The 23131-nt window shown below is 42.1% G+C and overlaps 1 protein-coding gene across 3 annotated transcripts in view; it reads right to left on the reverse strand.

Moving 5' to 3' along the window:
* Positions 1-23131, reverse strand: part of ATP7B (ATPase copper transporting beta) — a 479681-nt gene that overhangs the window by 306632 nt on the left and 149918 nt on the right. The window contains exon 1 of one of the 3 annotated variants that reach the window (XM_085621783.1): positions 18970-19476. The exons of the other annotated variants lie outside the window; for them this stretch is intronic. Within the exon in view, the coding sequence (XP_085477909.1) occupies positions 18970-19191 (222 nt within the window). The 5' untranslated portion in view covers positions 19192-19476. Of the gene's footprint in view, positions 1-18969; positions 19477-23131 lie in introns of those variants that run through there. 3 annotated transcript variants of the gene reach the window in all.

Genomic DNA, 23131 nt, shown 5'->3' on the forward strand with positions numbered 1-23131 from the left:
TAGAGCTGTGGAAACAGGTTCGAGCTTGACGTCCTGTGTTTCAAAAAATGAATATGCCGTTGTGTAATGTAACTGGTACTCATGTAAAGCGCTCCAAGTTTATGCTATATAAAACTGAAAAAGGAGTCTCTGAAGTTACAACAACGGCAGCGATGAGTTGTACTATTGCAGAGTTAAGGTTGGTTTTTTTTCACCCTGAGGGCAAAAATGGAGAGCCCGATAGGGACCCGTTTTGGCACCTGCTTTTAAAAACTGCGGGGCTGAACACCGGCAGGACCCAGCCCACTTAAAGCCCTGGTTAAAGGGTCTATGTAGGCTAAGCTACAGAGGGCAAGAGGGTACAGAAAAGAGATGAGGTAGGACTGTGGTGGTATGGGTTGACAGGAGAGACTTAGGGGCTCATTATGATTGCATAATGATCGCCACCGCCGGCTCGGCGGTGGCAACTGTTACGCCATCATAACAAGAAATACCCCCGCGGGGTATCGCGGCAGATGCAAAGTCCGTCTGCCGCTTTTCTGCCGGTGGGCAATCGTTCCAATTGCCAGCCGGGCGGTGCTGGGCCAGTAATATGGTGGCGGTGCCTAGCAGGCACCACCAGCCATATTACGATGAGGGTGCTATACAAGCCCTTCCATCGCAGCGGTGCCGCCATGGAAGGGCTAGCGGGGATTGGCTTTGGGGGCCTGTTGTGGGCCCCCGGGGGGGTGGGAGGGTGCACTTGGGGGTACCCATGGTACCCACATGCAGTTCTCGGCACCAAGTGGCAGGCACCGCATGGTGCCTGCCACCTGGTGCAGGGAAATGCCAGGCATACGATTTTGACATCGCGGCAGGGGCTGCTGTAAGCAGCACCCGCCGCAATGTTAAAATGCGGAATGCGACCGCCAGGGTGGCGGTTGCATCCTAATTCACGGTGAGGGACCGCAGCATGTCTGGCGGCCCGTCCCAACACCGCGAGGATGGCGGGCGGACTCAGGTCCGCCCGTCATTCTAATAGGCCCCTAAGGGTCTGGCAGAGTGTTGGAAATCATGTCATACTCTAAGAGTTTTCCGAGCCAACAAGAGGGAGTCCATGGGAATTACGAGAGAGCATGGGAAAGAGGCATAGGAGGAACACGGACAGTTGCAAGTGGAGCAAAACAGAATAAGGGGCCGAAGAAGAAGGGACAGAGAATAGAAAGCATGCCAGCTGTGGATTCCGCAGTAAGGATAGAGAGGTTGGGCAAGCAGTGAGTCCAGAGGCAGGCAAATTGCTGAAACAAAGAAGAGGAAAGTGAACAGTGGCGATTCTGTCGATCAGTGACAAGGGCGGGAAGAGCCAGGAGGAGAAGAAGCATGGAGAGGCAGGAGAGGAGAGCCTCTAGGGGTGTTCAGGGGTATGAAGCTGAAGCAGAACCCATGACCGTTCCATAATGTCATCGAGGGAAGCAAAGAGAGGTGAGGGCACATACTACCGGTGCATTTTTATCATAGCCTAATGATTTTTTGGGCAAGGAGGCAATATGGAAATTTAATGATTCGAAAAAAATAGAGGAGGCTTTTGTGATTAGGTGATAATATCCATGGAGGTGGAAATGCAGCCCATGTGTCAAAGGAATTGTGCAAAAAGTGGTGAAAATGGAATACCTTTGGAAAGGAAGCAGTGCATCATAAGGTGGCCAAAGTATTAGTTGAGAAGTAAAAGTGGAAAAAATGAAAACTGTTTAGAACTGCTTGTGACTATGATTGCAGTGCCCATCTTATCCTGACAACATGAAGTCTATATTTTGACCAGGCAAGCATTCCGCGAGCTTGATTCTTAGGTTTTATTTCAATAAAACCTCCATCTTCACAAAAACTTTTTTGCACAGAAAGGGAACGAAAGGCAACATAAATGCTCAGCAGCAAGGGACACTGGGATATGTGCCCACATATCAGGTCAAAAGGTCAATACGAGCACAGCTGCTCCAGTGGGCAGGGAAACAATGTCCGACAAAGAACAGCAGCTGCAAGTAGCAAGATAGTACAGTTGGGTGTAACATGTAAAGGGTTGGGACAACGGACACATGAGCAAGAAATGCAACTCTGCAGGGCAGAACTGAAGAAGCATATAGACAATTTCCAAAGGGAAGTAAAATAGAGAAAATAATAAAGACAAGAAAAGACAAAACTGGAAAAAGTAGAACAAATGTTAAAAGTACAAGTGATACATAGGTCCCAGTGGTCAGGGAGCTCCTTACTGCGATCATTGTTAGCAATGACTGGCTCCGGTGAGAAGCGTGATGTCCTGCGGCAGTCCAGAGGTAAGAGAGGAGAGCGAAAAACGCCTTGGGAGGGAACCGACCAGGCTGCAATGCTGAAAGCTCTGTGCTCCCCAACAGCAATGGGAGCAGACCCTGGTGCACAGTGTCGTTCTACATATCCCCTGGCACCTTACCAAGCAAAAACATCCATATGGTAAATCAAGTGCTTAGTGTCCCCAGTGGTCAGAAATTCAGAAACAACAATAAACATTGTTGTTTTTCAACACACTTGAACTCACTGTTGTTGTTTCTCACTGTGTAATCACTGGGGACTCTGAGCGCGCAAATTGCCCTAATGCTGTTTTTATCTTCTCATTGAGTTTATTAGAATATTATGTACTTCGGCTAGTCCTTAGTCTTTATTATTCTACATTTCCCATTATTTACATTGAATGTTTCTAGCGATTGAGTTGCTTATTGTACCCTGAAAAGTTCACGACATGCGTCCATAGCGAGCCATTATTCCTTGTATATGTCAGGTTCCACTGCAGGCCCTAGTGACTGCAAGCCCTGTGTGCATCCTTCAGGGATTTCTGAAGGTCAGGAAGTTGGAGGGTCTGGGGCAAGCTCCTGTGGCCACCTTCACGCTGGACCCAGACTGTAAGCAGCCAACAGATGCTAAGCCTCCAGAGGGTACTGGTTCTGAATGTCATGACGTCTTCTGCTGCATTGGTTCAGAGGTGCAATAATAAACAGACTTATGTGTAGTCTCGTTTTAAGATGGATACTTTCAGTGCTCTGGCCCCCAAAACTAAGAAACTGCCACTCAAGATGTTTTTAGTACTGGGCTCCCCCACTAAAACCCATGGCACTGAAATTTGACGGTGTAGACTCTTGGTCGGTAACAGTTAGATGCTGAGATATTAACGGATTAACGGATCAGTGTAGGAAGGAGCGGCCTCTGGTTCTTTGTTTACCGGAAGATGTTACAGCAGTTTTTCAACAGACCATCTCAACTTTTGGGAAAACAAAATCTCGACCAGCTCTCAGACTTCCAGCTCTTAGCTGCATTCACAGGGCACTTCAGAAAGGCCTCGTTACTAATTAACCACCGATGATACAATGGACAAGGGAAAGGAGTATCAGCTCCTGTCCACCAAAGTTAACGTGTTAGCGCCAATCTCAGCAGGTCACAGTGAGGACCCCATTGCAATGTATCTTCTGCTGTTTTCCCAGTGCATTTTTGAATGGCACTGGTGTTACCCTCAACAATGCAGCAAGAGCTTGAAGAGCAAAGGAAATCATTCTTAGGTATGATTATGAAGCCATGAGTGTATGGAAAGCGGTGAGAGTGAATGGCCTGTCTGCTAAATTAACCAAACCTAGTTCTATTTCATTGTCTCTATCGCCCCCGATTGATGACATTCGCCTTAAGTCTTTAGTTTGTAAAGTTCCGCGAGGTTTGCTGAGCTTCTAACATGAATACGCAAAATAAAAAACACTGTAATTTAATTAAACTACTTTTTTATTTCAGTGATCCAATACCTCGGTAACTCAGTTTCACCTTGCTGCTCCAAGCTGGGCAACATCTACTCAAAGAAGATTGTTTAAAAATAGGCTGAGTCACCACCCTTTAGCTGATTTGGAAGACTTCACATGACTGCAGTCTGCCCTTTTAGTAACCTGTCCTCCATGGCTGGGAGCCATAAGAACTGTGTGGTGACCGGGACCGGCCTGAAGCATATAGAACGCTACGCCCAAAATAGTAGACAATGCATTAGCATCCTGGATAATGGAGATTTTCCTTACTTATCCTTCTAATCAGTTGAATCTGATATAGCCACCCTACTAAAAATTCTCAAAAGACAGATTGATTGGATGACATGGACCTCAGCCTGTTGTATTGGGATACTATATTCAACAAATAGAAATATGCAACTCTCTTTCAAACCCTTCCTCCCTTTCCCCAAAGATACCTTCGCAGCTGACCCTTTTCCATCATATCAACATTGAATCAATGTTAAATCCCTTGGACTCCTTCTAAGTCATTCTAAAATGTGTCACTGGTGGACACAGTGAGCCCATGGTGCGTACACAAGTGTCGGAGCTTGTGAAGCACCCGAGAGAGGGTGAAGAAGCTGCCCACTCCCCATTAGCAGCCCTGTCCCGTGGCAAGCACTGGAAGTGATGGGCTGCCCCTGGCAACATGTTGACTGCTAGGCTCCCCGCGTGGACCGGTACCCCACAAGACGGTTCCTTCCAAGCAGACCTACGGGCTTCCGTGAATTGTGAACTCTCCCCTAGCCCAGCTGAGCATTGCTCGGCAACAAGAAGTGCACCATGGGGCCCTACGGAGGCAGCGCACCCCCAACGTTGTTGCGGCCTGCTATGCGCAGCCTGGCCTGCCACTGAGAGATCCCAAGAGGTCTCCATTTTCCCCATCAGAAATTCCACACACACTGTGCATCTGAGGACAGATCGATACCTGCGACCTTTGAACGACACAGAGCTGCGAAGCACTGCCACCCACCAGGGAGACTCAAGGCCACCAGCAGGTGCCCCTACCCTGTGCTCCTCCTAACTTATAAAAGGGGGATACAGCCCATGGCATAGCCAGAGTGAGGAACCAGTGGGAGATCCAGACTGGCCCATCCATACCCATCTGGAGGGCTGGACGGTCTGCACGCCTCAGCCGAGCTTCATACAGCCCCAGAGAGCGTCCACTCCCCAGGGTGGGCCAGCGGGAACTGCCAAGCGAGAAGGCTGGGCCACGCTGGAAGAGAGGCCTGGTGCATGGGGCCTCCATCACCCCCAACGCCTGCACTGAGACGCTCCTGAGACCCAGTATGACTACCTAGCACATGCCACTGCTGCAGTGCAAGCCTCCATCCAAAACAAGGCTGTGATCTTCCACAGGTTGAGACACCACAAGCTGCCTCCAACTTCATAAGACTCGTGGTCTATCCGAGGCATCCAGGGCCCGAATTATTGACACATCATACGGGGGTGAGTTCTGCCACCTGTCCATAGCGCCGTAGAGAACCCCATGACAGAGCAGTGTAGTCCACTATGGGGCAACCCTGACACGATGCTAAGACCGGCTGAGTATCAGACCAAAAGCCTCGCTGGCAAGGCATAGAGTCTAGGGCAATCCACCGCATGGCCACCATACTCCTGCAATGCACAATACCATAAAGATTGACACCCTTAACATGAAGGCAGTTAACAATCCCATTAATCGCCATGCCATCCTGTCTTACCTGGAACAGTCTGAGACGGATCTCTGACTCCTCCAAAAAACGTACTTAGTAGCTAGAGACTGGCACAGAATGCACTAACGAGCCTTCCTGCACAAGTTCTTTTCTTCTACCCCATCCACAACTACAGGGTTGGCCATTTTGGGATCCCACTACTTCTGAGGAAAGATAGGCCATAAACTGGTTAAATCAAAGGCAGACTACTTGCCCACGCAGTGACCCTAGGCACTCAAACCTTCACCCTGGGGACTATCTAGGCCCCTAATGATGGACAGGAATGCTTCCTCGGCCGTGCAGTGGCTGAGGTAATGGCCACCCAGGATAGGCTGATGCTTCGTGGGGGGGGCTTTATAAAGTGCCTTGAGAAAGCCCCAGCCGCATAGGCATTGTAAGGGATGAAACAAGTGTTGGCTGGCAACAAGTACTGAGTATAAAGAAATGCAGGATAACCTGCAAATACCAAGTACAAAATAAAAGGATATCATCAACAATATTCATTGTCAATTGACTTTTCTTTCTATCGTTAAACCTCTAAAATCCAGTATTAAGATCACGGAAATATTAATCAGGAAAACAGGACGCTCAATAGCAATACAAGTTGTCCCATCCTCTGGAGAGAGTCAAAGGATTTTCTAACTGATTAGACAACAATACTAAAGGCATTATGGGTAAGGAGGGAGAAGGTCGGGCCTGCAGATTTGCAAACATTTCATGAAAGCTGCATTTGAAATCTGTGACTGCATGGGAGAACTGAGAGGTAGGACCTCGTTCCCCTCACCTCCCAGCTGACGCCGATAATAGGCAATGTGGATTTCACCCCAGGCCTTGACCAAATGGTGTTCCAGCATTGGCAGAGAGTCAGGTGCTATTCAGTAGGTCACCTTTTTGAAGAGGAGGGTCTCCTGATCTTTTGACCAACTTCGCACCTGTTGCGGGCTACCCGAAACTGAGAGGATGTGCTACCTCCAAATCCGCCATTAGGTGACACACCCTACGGTTCTCCCTGGGGTGCAATGCTCTCTTACATTGTTTGAGAAGTGGCTTGTGACCAAAACATCAGACAGACACCTTGTCACAGAATTGTATGACCTTTTACGCTAGGCTACCCCACCGCAGGTTAAAACAGCAGGTCAAAATCGCTGGAAACTAAAGCTTGGGCAGAAGCTGACACAGCAGGAGTGGGGGAGGTGTATTACAGCCAGCATAGAAAAGGCCACCAAAATTGCAACTTATTGGTACCTCACGCAAGTACGTCTTCATTGAGAAAACCCCTTGCGAAGTGCTGACTGCTGGTGCGGTTGTGGATCCCCAGGGACCCTACTCCACCTGCTCTGGGATTGTCCTAAACTTACTGCCTACTAGACCAAGATTCTTGATGACACTGACATCCATCTACACACACAGTTGCCTCGATTCCCCACTTACACAGTTTTGGGGCTAAGCAACACGCTCACCTTCCCACTCAAATCCTACAGGGGCCGACAGACTGGCTTAGCCTTGGGTGCCACTCTTCAGAATATTTTGACACACCGGGGCACAGTTCTCGCCCCCACACATCGGGATGGATACATTGTCTTTGGCACATACTATGGATGGAGAAACTCACCCTAACTCACACTGCACAAGCTGATTCGTACAGTGAACTCTGGCGCCCCTGTATTGCCTTACTCTCTGCAGAGTTTCAGGAACTCACTTGTCCCAAATACCTCTACCTACTGCCTCTCACTGATGTTACTAACATTACCTACTCTGAGGAATCTGACAAGGGCGACACTACCAAACTCATGGCGTGCTAAACTACATATTGTTCTCTAGTTCTGCGGTTCAGGGGGAGGAGAGGGGGTAAATTGTTTGGGGATTGTTGCCTTCATCTGCATGACTGCCTATGAGGACGAGCACCATATCCTCGTAGTATTGCTTTGTTTTGTTCTTGGAATGCCAAATAAAGGGATTTGAACCATAAAATGCCTTACTACCTGTACGCTGATGAGACCCAGAAGCACATGAAAGTATCCTGCCTACAAGACACGTCTCTCCTTATTCAGATTCTCGAAGGGATACAATGTGGATGTCAATAAACAACTGAACTTCGCCCCTTGCAGAATGGAGCTTCTCCTGTCATAGATCCATTCTGGTTCAATCTTTGCTAGATATACTGTACTTTCTAAACCTTCAAACATTGAATATTCTATATTATTGGGCTTCAAACTGGACAAAAGGTTTAATCCACAAGCATATATTAATGCTCAATTTTAAATCACCCAACATCAACTAGACTACTCTGAAAGATTAGGGGCCGGATTACAAGTTTTGCTGACAGGTGCACTGCTCAACCGTGACCGATATCCCGTCCACCTTATTACAAGGGGATTAGGATGCAATGGACTTGTATTAAGGCGGGTGGAATATCTGTCACATTTTTAACAGAGTACCCCTCTGCCAAACTCTAAATCAGGCCCTAAGCCTTGATTCATATAAAAAAAACTGTGCAACTGTTAGTCCTATCCAGTTTAGACTACGGCAACTCATTACTCTCTGGTATTCAAGTTAAACCTAGTTCCTCTCAAAGAAGACTTAAGTGTTGCTCCCAAAATGGTATCAGAAGCTAAGTGCTTCTTCAGGCCGCACTTTGCTCACTGCCCATTAAAGCTATGAGTTAATGCAAATGGACTTACATCAAGCACAAAGTTCTACAATCAGAAGCAATCTATTACTTGCTAGATAAACTGCTAATCTCAGGATTTCAATGCTCTTCCTCTGGTAAAGCCTAGCCTGAAAAGGTAAACAACCCCACGACAATCATTCTCAGGGAGTCCTGAAATTATTTGGAATTCTGTTCTCCCAGATATCTGGTAGAAACAGTTATGTTGCCTATTAAAGAAAGAGCTGTAATGTATTTTATTACAACATCACTTCCAGAAATGATTTCCTACCAGCTTCCCTAGATGTTGCTACCCATTGACCTAAATGTACACCCTTTATATAACTTGCACAATTGTAAATGTATGTATGCCCTTATGCTACAATTGTACCATTTCTTCCTTTCTCTGTCCTTTATAACAATTACTAATTCTGTTGTGGCTGCACCATTGTTTCCTTGCTGTAGAGCGCTGTGACACACTATGAATGTTGTCTGCATTGTGTACAACTGCTATTACATAAATACCACCATCACATGTAAATCAGCCCTGTCAACGATATATCTAGCAAGTAGCACTAACCCTCAGAGTCGGTCCATGGAATCTGATCGGTCTTGCTGTACGTACCAAATGCCAAAGTCCTGCGGCACACGCAACCACACACATAGTAAACTATCACTAAACAATACACTGCAACGCTCCATGTCCACTTCGCCAACAAAGCACTCTACCATTATGATGCAGGTCATTGAGAAATGTCATAACAAGGTGGAAAGGGCGTAGAGTTGTGAAAGTATTACAAGACCATATAAATTATAAATAAGCTACTGCTACTTATACTGTTACTGTTACTGATACTGATAGAAATGTTCTGTACAAATGATGATGATAACATAACACAACAAAGTACTTCACGCAAAGATAACTTAACTCGAATACATACATCAGATTAAGCACAGGCTTCCTTTCACCCTGGATGAAGCTGAGACACTGAGGCATTGCCACGTTTTAGTGCATGTGCAGGAGGGGGTTCTTATCTGTGTGCTTTCTGCCCTGAGCATGCCCTGATTAATCATTGTGATGAGGCGGGGTGACCAGGCCTAACCCACCTCGCTAGACAGATATATAAACCAGCAACAACTTAAATAATAGCACAAGACAAACTAGAATGATGCGGAATGTGACATGGCACACCGAAACAATTCAACCATCATGTGTTTGCAGGAAGCAGGCAGAGTTTTCAGGCATTTGCTGCTCGCAGTTGCAAAATGACCGGCTTTGCTGCCCCTGCGGTGGCGTGTTTTTTAACCCTGGTTTATTGACGTGCAGGTACTAATGGTAATGTGTAGGTTCCAGGTGTTAAAAGGCAAGATACTAAGCACTTTTTTTTAGATGGTCACACTTGCACAACCATTTGTTTTTACAGTAGGTTGAAAAATAGTTTTTTTCCCTTCCATGTTTTCAACTTCTGAGGAGAATCGAGTGTCATTTGTTATCTATTTTGGAATTTTGCATGATTGCAAGACAGAAAATACTTCAATATAGAGAAACTGAGGTTTGTGCATCATAATGATGACAAAGGTGATGCTTGAATCTCTATTCAGGTAATTCTATGTTTTTAAGTGTCATTAATCTTTATTGAAATGTAACATCAGGTATGATTAGCACTACCACAGACAACAGTTACCAGAAGCACAATTATTGAATAAAAGAGAGGAAACAATCTGACCCAAATTCCAAACTCCCATTGAAATCCTCCGTAATCACCTTTTTAAGTCTGGCCTTAGAGACAGTTTAAGTTATCTCGCGAGATTATTGTTTTCCCAAAAATCATACATAATATATATAGTGTGGCTTTTAGTCAGAGGTCTTCCTCAATTGGTTCGTTAAATTGTCATTCACATTTTGCTCCCACCCACCTCATGATACAACATGTGGCCATAGATTGGCCCACTTTACCCACTGACTCCATTCACTCTGAGTGTCTGTCACATTTTTCACATCTGCCTAAAAGTAGCTCCTTTTTCTTAGCGCAAAGCTAATTTAAAGTATTTTTCATTTTATTTATGTTTCTATAGTAACATATTAGCTTTAAACACCAACAATTTCTAATGCCTACACTTTGGGTGCCCAGTCACTTGGTGATTTATTTTCTGTCTCACTTTCTTAAAGTTATGAAGTTTTTTTAAGTACCATTGTATCTACCTGTGATTTGATTCCATTCCTTGGTTGGTTGGTGATTTATTCTTCCCTCATTCACAAATAATAAAAAAATGCATAGTACCGCTGAAAGGTTTGTCATTTAAAAAAAAAAAAAACATTACTAGACAAACTGGCACATCAATGTATGCTTTTTAAATGTTGCATTTTTATTGGAAGCATGTCAGCCACATTTAGGTGGCTGCATGTTTTTTTTAATGGAATATGCTATAAAAATAATTAAAAAATAACCATCACACAGCTTATCTAGGCCAGACTTGTTGGCTTTGCCAGTGTTTGTAGTTATCAGGAAGCAGCACAACGTGTACACTTCTAGGTAACTCCCTACTGCTGAGAATTAGCCGCAAATAAGAAGGAAGAGGATGCATGAGAGGCAAATGGCAACAGTAGTAATACCGAGCAAACACTTCTATTCCATCACCTCTCCCCACCACAGACAGTACAGTAAACCACAAACTGCGCACCTATCTCTCATACTTTTTCCTCCATCACACTGCCAAGCTCTGCGTCCCATAACACTATAACTATACCTCAGTGGTCCTCACACACAACATGGATACACTTCCCACACAGGATCAAAACAAAGACAACACACTTCCAACCAAGCACCCTACACTGTGTAGCGTGCTACCCATGTAGGCAAGGGCTTCTGCGCCTCATGGCTGTGATAAGCACTATATAAGTGTTGCAGTACAATACAGTGCAAACCCCATCCCATCCGAGCCAGTATCCTTTCTCATTTATACTGAGGCGGTATCTGGACCACAAGGCACTATAGTGTTGTACAGATTGTTACTACTTTATCCCCCTCTAAACTCTGCAAAAACTCTCTGACATTATTGCTTTGTGAAAAAAGTAACTACTTGCCACTAAGGTGCACTCTTCGTTTTAAATAATCAAGGTAATTTGCAGAAAGAAGCCTTGATGAGGATTAGGATCTCTAAATGAAGTAAGCAATTCTTTCTCTGAGGTGGAGTTCAGTGTCTCGTTAGAGACCAATTCAAAGAACACTACATTGAATAAGGAATATTACAGCACTACTAGGGCCATTTGAATTTATCTGTGAATTAGGACTTTACCTTGCATAAATTAGGTTCCTGCCCTGTTCCGCAGGTGAGAACAATGAGAGTGCTGTATGTAAGTGAAATTTATGGGAATGTGTGAGGCATCAAAAAGATAAGGATTGCCACGACTTCTTGGTGGAATTTTATCTTATTTGAATTCTCCAAAAATGGTCCATCAACGATGTTGATATAAATATTTATGATACTTTTACGATACCTGCAATTGAATCAAAAGTGGGAGCGGCCTCCTGGGTTTATAGCTAGCAATATGTGATACCTGTGTTTTAGTGGTTGATTCACTTTTACTTACTAGCCCAACTAGTAAGTGTTTGTAAATTCACACTGCAATAATGTGAAATTTATGGATATATCTGAGGAAAACATGCCATTACCAATTTCAAAATGGCATGGTGGGTGATGAGACACAATATCGAGTTGTAAATATCGACTGGCAGAAATATCGAGTCACAAATATCGTGAGTGAAAAATATTGACAGCAAGAATATACCGGTCAAGAATATTGACTTAAGGTAATTAATATCGATTTAAAAAATATTGAAGTGTTTAATATCGTTTGCAAAAATATAGTTGTTATAAATATCTATTTTTTTGTATTAATGTTATATATTTTAGTATATATTTTAAATGTGTGTGATGTATTTTTTTATAAGAATTGTTGATATTATGTAATATATGTGTTAAATGTTTAGTAGTTATTAATTTTTTTATTTGAATTTTGCGTATTTAAGTTCTGTAGCGGGTTGTGGGTTATAGGGGAATAGGGTGGAAAGTAATTTAAATATATTAAATCAATGATTATTTTTCATTTATTAATATTTAATTAATTGAGATGTTATAGTGTTAAATGTGTAAAGTAATTTATTATTAATTATTTAATAATTGGTTGTTAATTAATTAATTGGTAATTAATTAAGGTAATTGTGTAATTAGATTTTAGGTGTGTGTTGTGGTGTTTATAGGGGTAAAGGGTGGGAAGTAATTTGTGTTTAATTAATTAATGTATAGTTGTTAATAAATGTTAATTATTAGATATTTATTTTAGGTAATTGTTTATTTGTGTGTGTTTTGTTTTTACTTTTACAGGGGTAAAGGGTGGGTATTAAATACATTTTACTTACTTTATAATTAGTTGTTTAATAGTAATAGTTTGTAATTTGAAAATAAGTTTTAATTGCTTAATTTCTTATTTTACAGTTTCATTTAGGTGTGTGTTGTGGGGATTATAGGGTTAAAGTGTGAGTAGTTAATTGATTTTTGTTAATTATTTTTTTAATTAATATTTCTTTAATTGATAATTAAATATGTTAATTATGGAAGTATATTTTTTCCAAAATGTAGAAGTGTGTTGTGATTTGTGTGGTGTTATAGGATAGGAAATAAAATTTAAAAATGTATGGAATAATTAATGTTTTTGTTGGTAAATATTTTCTAAAAATTATTTTTGGGAAATGTATTTTTTATTTTATTTTATATAATATTTGTAGGTATTTGTTATATGTCAATATTATTATAATATCTTTTCTTTTCATATATTAAATATATTGGTATTTTAATTTTTAACATATTTATACATTTATTTATTAATTTTCATAATATTTTTTGGTTTTTTTATATTTATTTAGTTTTGATTTTTGAACTGACTTGAGTGTGAATAGTAATTTTATCCCTTCACGATACAACACTTTCCCTACTGTTGCATTCACTGGAGTGGGAATAGTCATTTTCACTCCTTCACTATCTAACACTTTCCCTACTCTTGTACTCATTGGAGTGGGAATAGTAATTTTTACCCCTTCGCTATCCAACACTTTCCCTACAGTTCCACTCAATGGAGTGGGAATAGTAATTGTTACCCCTCCGCTATCCAACAATTCCCCTACTGTTACACTCAGTGGAGTAGGAATATTCAATTTTACCTCACCGCTATCCAACACTTTCCCTACTGTTGCACTGACTGTAGTTGGAATAGTAAATGTAATCCCTCCGCTATCCAACACTTATCCTAATGTTGCACTCTTTGGAGTAGGAATAGTAATTTTTTCCCTTTCGCTATCCAACACTTTCCCTACTGTTGGAGTTATTGGAGTGGGAATAATAATTTTTACCTCTCCGCTATCCAACACTTTCCCTACTTTTGCACTGAATGCATTGGTAAACTTAAATTTTAATATTTTTAATAGTTTAATAGTTTAGTGTTTTAATATATTATAGAATGTATTTTTCTTATATTTTAAATTATTTATATATTTTTTATTTTCAAATAATTTTAAAGTTTTAAAATAAATTAAAAATAGTAGTTTATTAATTGTTTTAAAGTAAATATATATACATAAAAATTATGATGTTTCTGTGTTTATCTTTTTTTAATTAAGTTTATTTGTTATATTTTAGTTAAATGTATATTACATTTATTTTATTTTGTTGGAAATAATTTTAATATTTATATAATTAATATATTTTTTTTATTATATATATATCGATATTTTGTACATCTAGATTTTTTACAGCGATATTTTTTAGCCGATGTTTTTGTACTTACCTGTTTAAGTATAGGGAGTTGATATTTTTGTAGTCTATATTTTTTCATCGATGTTTTTTACGTCGATGTTTGTGACATACATGTTGTGTCAGTGAACCGGCGTGGTGTGTCACACCAGGGCAATGAAAGTTATCATGGGGAGCAAAAGTAAACTTATTACAATAGCAATGTTTAATGTAGTGAAAAATGCAGGATAATTTGAGAACAATAGATTTCAATGAGAAACATCACAACCCATGAAAATCGAAATCCATTTTTTGGAAACGGTAGACCTTCCAAAAGAAGTAAAAATTGCAAAAGAAATAAAAATATAGTTGTATTGTTTGACACATTACAATGTACCTTCAGAACAATGATGAAACTGGATGACAATGAATATAGCCTTAGAGCCTGACGTAGCGGCCTCTAACGGCCATTTCAGCTCGGGCCTTTAACAAGGGAGCGGGCCTTTAATGGCCAATAGAGCCTGCAACAGAGGGCTCTAAAGCTATTAGAACATTCCGCCCCTAGAGGGCAGAATATTCTAATTTGTAAAATCAGTGCCTTCTGGGGCACGAGGGGGGTTAAATCCCCTCTGGGCTCCAAGAGGCCTTGGTTCACAGCAACAGCTGTGAAATGAAAACAACATTGAAATGATGCTCTCCGGGCTTCTACCGGCCAGAAGCTCAGAGCACTCCATTGTCTACAATGGAGCGCTCAACATTCCAATGTTCTAATTCCTGTTAGATAACCTTGAGATGATGAATATGCTTGCATGCGTTGATGAGTGTCTAAAATGTTTTGATTTTGACAATATTAATAAGAAAAGTAAAATAAGCAAAAAGTGGGAGCAGTCCTTAAACGGAATGAATGGGTTGATAATGTGTGCTTGACTCTGATAGTAAGGATATGAAGAACCATTAAACAGCTAAAAAACACAACACTATATGAAACAGATCCATCGCTCATTTATACAATTTATTATCAAGCAAAAATGGAATAGAATACCAATGTTTTCATGATCGTTAATGCTGTAGGCGATTGAAAATAAGAAACTTCAACATATTGGAAACAGATAGTGGCTGGTCAAGCTAGGAACGAATGCTATAGAGTATTATAAAAGAGTTAAGTGTAATTGTAGGTCATGTATCGAATAAAAAAACTTTGTACAAAATAAACATTTTGTACAACTTTAAGTCACCACCTCATGCCCTGTGTCCTGATGAGACACCCACACATATGCTGAAATTGTCTCTCGATTGTGTGCAAAATTGTTTGCATAGGGAACTAAAGCCAAAAAAAACAATTGTGGATTATTGGAAAAGTAGTATTACATTTACACTCTACAAAAGGTTCGTAAAGGAGAACATATTCCTTTAGAATAATTACATTATTGTTTTGGAAAAGTGTTTGCTTTATACACTTAGTTTAATAAAATCTGGCAAAGCTTAAACCTAAAATATCAGTCTGAGATTACACTAGGTATGAATGCCCGATGGCAGGCCACTGTTTAGTTTACGCTCTTTGGACCATGAATCTGTCAGGCAGACACATGCATGTCTTTACTGCTGCTTCGTGGATAGATTACCAGACTGTTTTTGACAAGGTGAAGTGTCCAACCCAGCCGCGGCCGTGCAGGTAAGAGCCACGTGGTGGGGGGCCAGGTGGAGGGCTTTTCGATGGACAATAAGGAGGGGAAATTAATGATTTATTACATTTTTTCTCATCAACAGCCGTCGTAATTTTTTTAAAAAGCCTTTCAGTTGTGCCATTCATATTATTATTATTATTAGTAGTAGTAGTAGTATGATTATTGTTATTATTGTTACTAATAATAATAATAATATTATTTGTTTTGAAGGAGACAATAATAAATCATCACCTAACCAAGCAATCAAATCCTAGGCAGCCACAATATTATAATGCTACTTAAATACTTTATAGTAGCAACTTTAAAAAGGTGATGTAAAATAAATCACCACTTAAGTGGTCATCCGAAGAGCAGCCAAAGTAATAAATGGCATTTAAAGTTAATAAAATATAAATAAATAAAATAAATTACACTTTGAACCAAATGTGTCACTAAAGAGAAGTGAACTAATTTAAGTGGATGTGAACATTGTGCACAGGCTTTGCATAGTCACTCAAAGTGAAGGGAGCCAATGGGTAATATAGACTGACTGAATGTCCCAAGATGTATGCCCTGGTGGGAAGAAGCAAAATGTGAATGACAATTTAACAGACCAATGGAGAAAGCCCGCTGACCAGAGGCCCCTCAATGTATGATTTCTTTGGAAAAACAATAGTCTAGATGGACAGCTGACGCTATCTCAAAGTCCATACCTAAGAAGAGTGTGTCACAAATTATTTGCTGAAGTAAATAATGATATCTTCAAAGCATGTCATTTTTTTTTTTATTCGGGACCTGAAAATGTAAATAATGTTTCTAAACCTATGCATGATAAGCGATCATTTGAATATGCTTTTCTATTTTGATTGGTATAATGTTTAATAGTAAACCGAAGTCAAACATTTTCCCTACTGCTGCTGAAATTGGAGTGGGACCACCAAATCTAACCCATCCTAAGGCCAACACTTTCTCTGATTTCGCTTACGTATGAGTGAGAATAGTAAATCTAACCACTCCAAAGCCCAACACTTTCGCCACTGTTGCTTAGATAGGAGTATGAATAGCAAACCTAACTAAAATCAATAATCTTTGTGGTTTTTGTGTCACCCAACAACACTGTGTCAATATGAGATGGGCAGGAGCGTGACTGCCTCCATGTATATAGTGTTGACGCCAGGGCCGACCTTTAGCATGTGCGAGCGGGCCCCACACCAGGGCACAGACCTTCAGAGTGGTGCAAGAGCTGCCGGCAGGAGGCTTCAGACGGGGCTCCAAAGAATAGCGCATTTAAACCCATATTTCTAGAGACTAGCTGGTGCTTTTGTCTGCACTTTGTCTGCATTTCTTCCCATGGCTTTCCTTCCACTTGCCCCATACCTTACCATTTTCCCTCCTATTTTTCCAACACGCAGACAGTTAAAGAGGATGAATGGGAGGAGGCACCAAATTTGGTTTCGTCCAGGGTGCTCTCTGAGCAAAGGCCTGCTCTGGCTGAGACTAGCCATAGTAGGAGTCTCTTTGTGCTTGAATAAAGCATCTTAAAATAAGCGACCTTGTTATGTGATGTCATGTTTGACACAGCCACCAAGTCCTGACTTTTGAAGAAATATGACTTTGTATATTAGGACTTTCTATTTCAGTTTACCATTATAGGCTATTCTAGCTCTATCGGCCCACACGTTCCAGTATGCAACACGCTAGTAGCTGAAAAGCAAGGAATGGCACTTTTACACAAGGCATAGACTACTAGGCAGATAAACGAGAAACTGTAGCAACTGTCTCTCATCAATCCTCACTAGAGCCCCCTAATTATTTAGAGGTGGGCGAGCTACTGAAAGCTCGAGCTAGGCTTCAGCCTGATGCTTGCCTCAGGCTCAGCTCGAGGTCCTCTTGAAACGTCAAGCCCAAAATGACACAAGCTTTTACAGAAGGTGGTGTGACCTCACGGCTACAGCTGCCGACCATATTTTAAGGGGGAACTAGGTTTGAATCCTGTGAATCCCAGCAAATCTCACAAAAATACTTGTTTTGGTTTGTGTTTCTAGTATATATCTCTTTTGTCCTTGGGGAAGCTTCACACTATATAAAACTGCCCAAAATACTATGTGGATTCTTCCTGCCACCTACTCGCCAACCTCATCCTCCATGAATTTTGAACAAAGCATTAACCTTCGACGTCAGAAAAAAGATATCTATCTAGTGGTCAAATTGCACAGTGTCGAACTGGAAAATCTGGAATCAGTCCCCGCCTCCCTATTGATCAGACTGTGTGATCCAAGACAAATACTTCATTCCATTGAACAACCTTTTTGTTCACTATCACATGAGGGTATCTTCAAATATGCGTTTTCCGGGAATGCGCTGTACAATCAGAATGTGGCTGGACAAAAGCCTCTTGTGTTTAATTAAATATCCTATAATCTATTCCATATGATTGTGTGGCTGTGGTGTTTTTTCGCACAATTATAGATCTGATGCGTTTGCCACATAATCCATCATTAGCTGCATAATCTGCAGAATTTACCCCCAAACATTGCTTCTACCTCGAGCAGTTCAAAAGTTACTAAAAATGAAGCGATACATGTTGCTGCACAGTGGAAAGCCCTCTGCAAAGGTTGACCGGTCATCTTTCTGTTTCTTATTGCTATATATGGGTGCTAAACTGGTCCTTTTGAGGTATAACCAATGCCCAGACTGTATTAACAAGCGTAACCATGACAAAATAATGAAGTAATACTATTACAAAATGTACCACATTATGCTGCATAATTTGTCTTTAGTTTTCTGCGAAATTCAATCACTCGTGCCACATAATTTGGCGCTCCCTGTCGCATAATTCGAGCCCTGCCTTTAATGTTACTCCAGCTGTAATAAGAATCTAGTTCTCATATGCAGTACACATGACATGTGACTTGCCTCATAGTCACTAATAAAATTGTCATCAATGCTCATGTTTCTCAGTGCAAGTTTAAAAACTCTCACTTTTAATAAATACTTTTCAAATATTCGGAAATACTAGGTTCGAAAGATTCCATGTGTTAACGAAATACACTTTCTTGAACTTCGAAGACACCTTTTCATATAACATGATGATAATGGCATGTTTTACATGCCCATTTTCAGGGTTCGGCTCGCGTGCGAGTTCACAGAGCCAGAAACCACACTTGGCTCGGCTCTGGCTCGGCGCTCCCTGTTAATTTGTTGGCTCGCCCAGCTCTATAAATAATTACATCAATTTAGAAAGAGGGTTAAGGTGGAGCGGATGTCAAGAGGGCAACAGAAAACCATAGAAATACGCACTTGATTGAAGATTTAAAAAAATGAAAGAACAAGCGCTGCCTTCATACCCCCAGTAGCCCGCATCGTTATAGATGAAGAGGGGCAGACACACTTACCTGCTCCAGGCGCGCTGCTGCGCCCTCTGTTGGATAACTTGGTAAAAGTTCGCCCAGGGCCTCAGGGCATGCCGCCTCTTCCAGCGGCGCAGCATCCTGCAAACGTATCACCTCCAAAACTTGACGCTTCTGAAAGGAAATCAAGTTTACGTTCCTGTCCCTTAAATCGGGGACTGTGTGCGGATTGCCATTCTTCTTTCCTCCAAAACCTATTTTTGCCATGGCCCCCCACCTTTAGAGTGGCTCGCCTTTTACGATACAAGTAAAAACTGTATTGGCGACAATTGAGTCGCTGGGTCATCTCATCGTTTCCAGGACGCACGCACACATCCACCTGGCTGGAGAGTCCAGGGTTGCGCGCTCCTCCCGTGTGATGCTCACGAGCCTGTGGCTTCAGCCTTCAGCGGCTGCGCTCCTCTCTCGGTACATGCAAACCGCCCCCTCCCTTTAATCTGCCCGCGCCAAGTGCCAGCCCGCTCTGCGCTCAGCCGCGCTGCCCGTGTTTGCACTCGGCTCCCAGGCTGAGTCAGGGGAGTCTGCGATTTCACAACGTCACCGAAAGCCAACTTCGCGGTGCGCAGCTCTCTGTGTAGAATAAGTAAAAATACAAATACTCACCTCGCGCGACCCAGTGCGCAGAATCACACGCTCATGTCACCTGGTGCATTTGAAAGGAGGGTGTCGCCTGCAAGGCGGCGGCAGCCAAGCGCAAAACGAAACGGTGGCCCCCTCCCCTCCCTTCAGCAGTGAATGACCCCCAAAGCCCACAAACACAAACCGTGTACCCCATTCACCTGAACTCGTTTGACAGAGCCTTTTGTTTGTTCCAGTGTTTCTACAAATGCTGCTGAACGGCATTCTAAAGCGAGTGAAAGGGTTGTCATGGCTCTCATGGGGGGCGGGGGAGGGGGCAATGCCTGTAACCTGTCTGGAGCTGGCCATTCGTCTGTGTCTTCAAACATATCGATAATATCTTTTGAAGGTGGGGTCGTGGCTTCCGTAGGCTAGCATATCCTACAGGACTTGGAATGTGACTGTAATGCATCTATCTCATCTTGGAGGTGTGTGGAGTGAAGGCCCCTTTCACTTTGGAGACCCAGGTGCTCGCTCTCATCCCACTCTGGCATGGCAGGCATCACAGACAATCCGCATTTTGTTACCTTTTCGTTTACTGCTTAAAATTGCTTGGAATAACGCGTAGATTAAATGTTTTGGGCCTCGTGTTAGCCAATACGTTTTGCTTTTTAAGTAAGCATATAATTAGGGTGCCCAACTGGCATAGTTGCAAATTCAGGACAGTGAGTGTAAAAATTCAGGACAACGGGTCAAAATTCAGGACAAAAATTCAAGACAGCAGGTCAACATTCAGGACAGAAATTTGGGACAAAAGGTACGTTTTCCGACACATCAGAGGGGGTCGTACAATAAGTAAATAGCCAACCAACATAAGTACACGTCAAAATAAGTTTATATTAAGTTGAGACAATCGTGCAACTCACCGTTTTGGTATGTGCACAGTTTTGAGCAACTGTGCAGGTCTTTTTGTGGTATTTCGTATGATATTTTGTTTACTGTGTGAGGTTCCTTTGAAGTGTTGTCCCACCCGCACAGCAGGGGATGCAGAGGCCATCAGCCTTCATTACACCCTTTCACCAAAGACCTCCCTCTGCACAGATTCCCTCACTATCAACCTCCCATGATGCCCCTCATCTCTAATAGCGGTCCGTGGAGGGAGTTCCGTGGGGCGGTGAGGCAGGGCGGGGAAATGTAAACACCGGAATATGGATGAACGGAGGTAAGTACACCTTTAAATAAATAAAACGAATTCCTTTGCGAGCGCTGCATCGCAAAATGCGATGCAGTGCGCGCAACGAAATTCGTTTTATTTATTTAAATGTGTACTTACCTCCCTTCATCCATATTCCGGTGTTTACATTTCCTCACCCTGCCCCTCCCCCGCCCCGCCTCACTGCCCCACGGAACTCCCTCCACGGACCGCTACTGCTCATCTCTATATACAACCTCGCTCATGTGTATGTCATTTATTTTACAGTGCTGCTCAGCCCAATGTAGGGTGTTGAGCGCTTTAGCTCACACACTTATTGTTCAGAGACAATGACTCATATAAGTATGTAAATCAATGTATAGGAAATGTTACTTAAGACAAGGAGGGCTACAAGGTGTGGGAGTCACATGGCATCCATACTGGTAGCTACTATATGCAGAGCCACTGGAATTATGCAGCAGGGAGGACCAAATTATGCTGCAGAGTTGACTAAATTATTTGGCAAGAAAAGGGAATTTATGCAGCGTAATGCTGCTAATTTTGTCATAGTATTGCCATATAATTTTCTAATTTTTGCACATGTTAACACTTTCTGGTCATAGGTTGCACCTCATTAGTACCCGTATAACACCCAAATATAGTAATATGCAAAGGAAGGTGACCAGTCAACCTTTACAAAGGGCCTTTGCAATACATCACTGCCTTTTTAGTTATTTTTTAACCATTTGAGGTAGCAACTGTTTTTAAATTAGAATCTTCAGATAAATTCAGCTAATGATGGATTATGTGACACATGCAACAAATCCATAATAATGCGAAAACTGTTGAATCCGCACAATTGCATCATTCTAGTGACCCCGAAATACGAACTGAGGATATAACACATAACATAGTGGTGGGGGTTGTCTTTACAATTATAATACAAATAAATACTTTACTCTGCATGTTACACTTTGTGCTTTACAAGAGGCGCATTATGCCTTTATGCTTCTGTGTGATGAGTCAAAACCGGGATTAGTGAAACCTCAGATCTCTCCAAGAGATACATTAATCACCAGAGTTAAATAGAAATTTTTGTTATGGCCCGAAAATTGCAGGAGCGCAAAGCACTCAGAAGTCTTTGCCTTTCATCCTGTCAAATATTTCAAAATGTAGCTTAGTCCTCCAGCACAGCTCCTCCACAAAAGCAGCATGCAGTGCCCTAGGCCTATGCATAGGATGGCACGCCACATGCTGTAACTACACAAGGGCCCATTGCAAGGGAGTAGCCAGAAAAATAAAATACCCACGCTTTATATGGCACTAAATAAAGGAGCAAATTGAGCTATCCTGGTCTTTCCTTTTGAAGTCTGTGAAAATTGTTCCCCTGATAAAAGTTTGTAAAAATAAAGCTTTTTACAGCAGGAAAGAAACTTGGTCAAAAACTGCATTTACCTATATTGACGTTTGTCGTTTATTCTTTCCGTCTTTTCATTTTCTTTCTTTCCTTATGTCCTTCTTTCTATCCACCTTTGTTCTCTACTTTCTTCTTTACATCCTCCATTTATTTTCTTTCCATCTTTCTGTCAGTGCATCCTTTCATTTTATCTCTCACTATTCTTTAAATTCATATTTCATTTTCTTTTCATATCTCCATATTCCACATTAACATTCATTTGTGTTCCATTTTTTCCATTTGAGCATCCTCTTGTCCTTCCTTCCAGTGTTATATCTAAATCTTTCTCTTTCTTTCCAGCTTTCTTTCATTAAGTGCATTCTAGTCTTCATTCGCTTTCTCCCTCTATTTGCCTTGTGCTTTTTTTTTGATTTACCATTATCATAATTTTGCTTTCTGACAGCGCTTTTGGCTACTTCAGCACCCTCTGCCCTCCCCCACACACACATAATACACGCAGCTGCATCACAGTGATTATTCTAGCTTTATTTACTCACCCTGACCCTGATGCAGAGGTCTAGCCCGGGACCAGGGTTCAATTCCCCGCCTCGGCGGGTCTTGGGCTCAAAAATTCCACGGACCTGATAATTCTCGCCTCGGTGCCTATTCCAATCATGGAGTCCCACTCTGCAACTCTGGGCAATAGCTTGCTTAATCTCCACAACGGCCCCCACAACGCTAAGGATGCCTGGCCTCCACCTTGGGGGTGCCCAGGAGTGGACGCCTCACAGGGAAAGCCAGGATGGGTTCCACAGCGGTATTCGTACAAGCGCCTTGAGACCCTTGCGGGTGAGTAGTGCGCTATACAAGTATCAAATTTACATTCTGTCCCATGCTGATCTGCGAGTCACAGATCATAGGAAGGTCCATGAAACACTTATCTGACCCCCCCCACACCTCCCCCCCGTGCTTCCCTACACCTTTGGGCCATTTTCATTCTT

Source organism: Triturus cristatus, chromosome 8 (assembly GCF_964204655.1).
Source record: "Triturus cristatus chromosome 8, aTriCri1.1, whole genome shotgun sequence".
Lineage (NCBI taxonomy): Eukaryota > Metazoa > Chordata > Amphibia > Caudata > Salamandridae > Triturus > Triturus cristatus.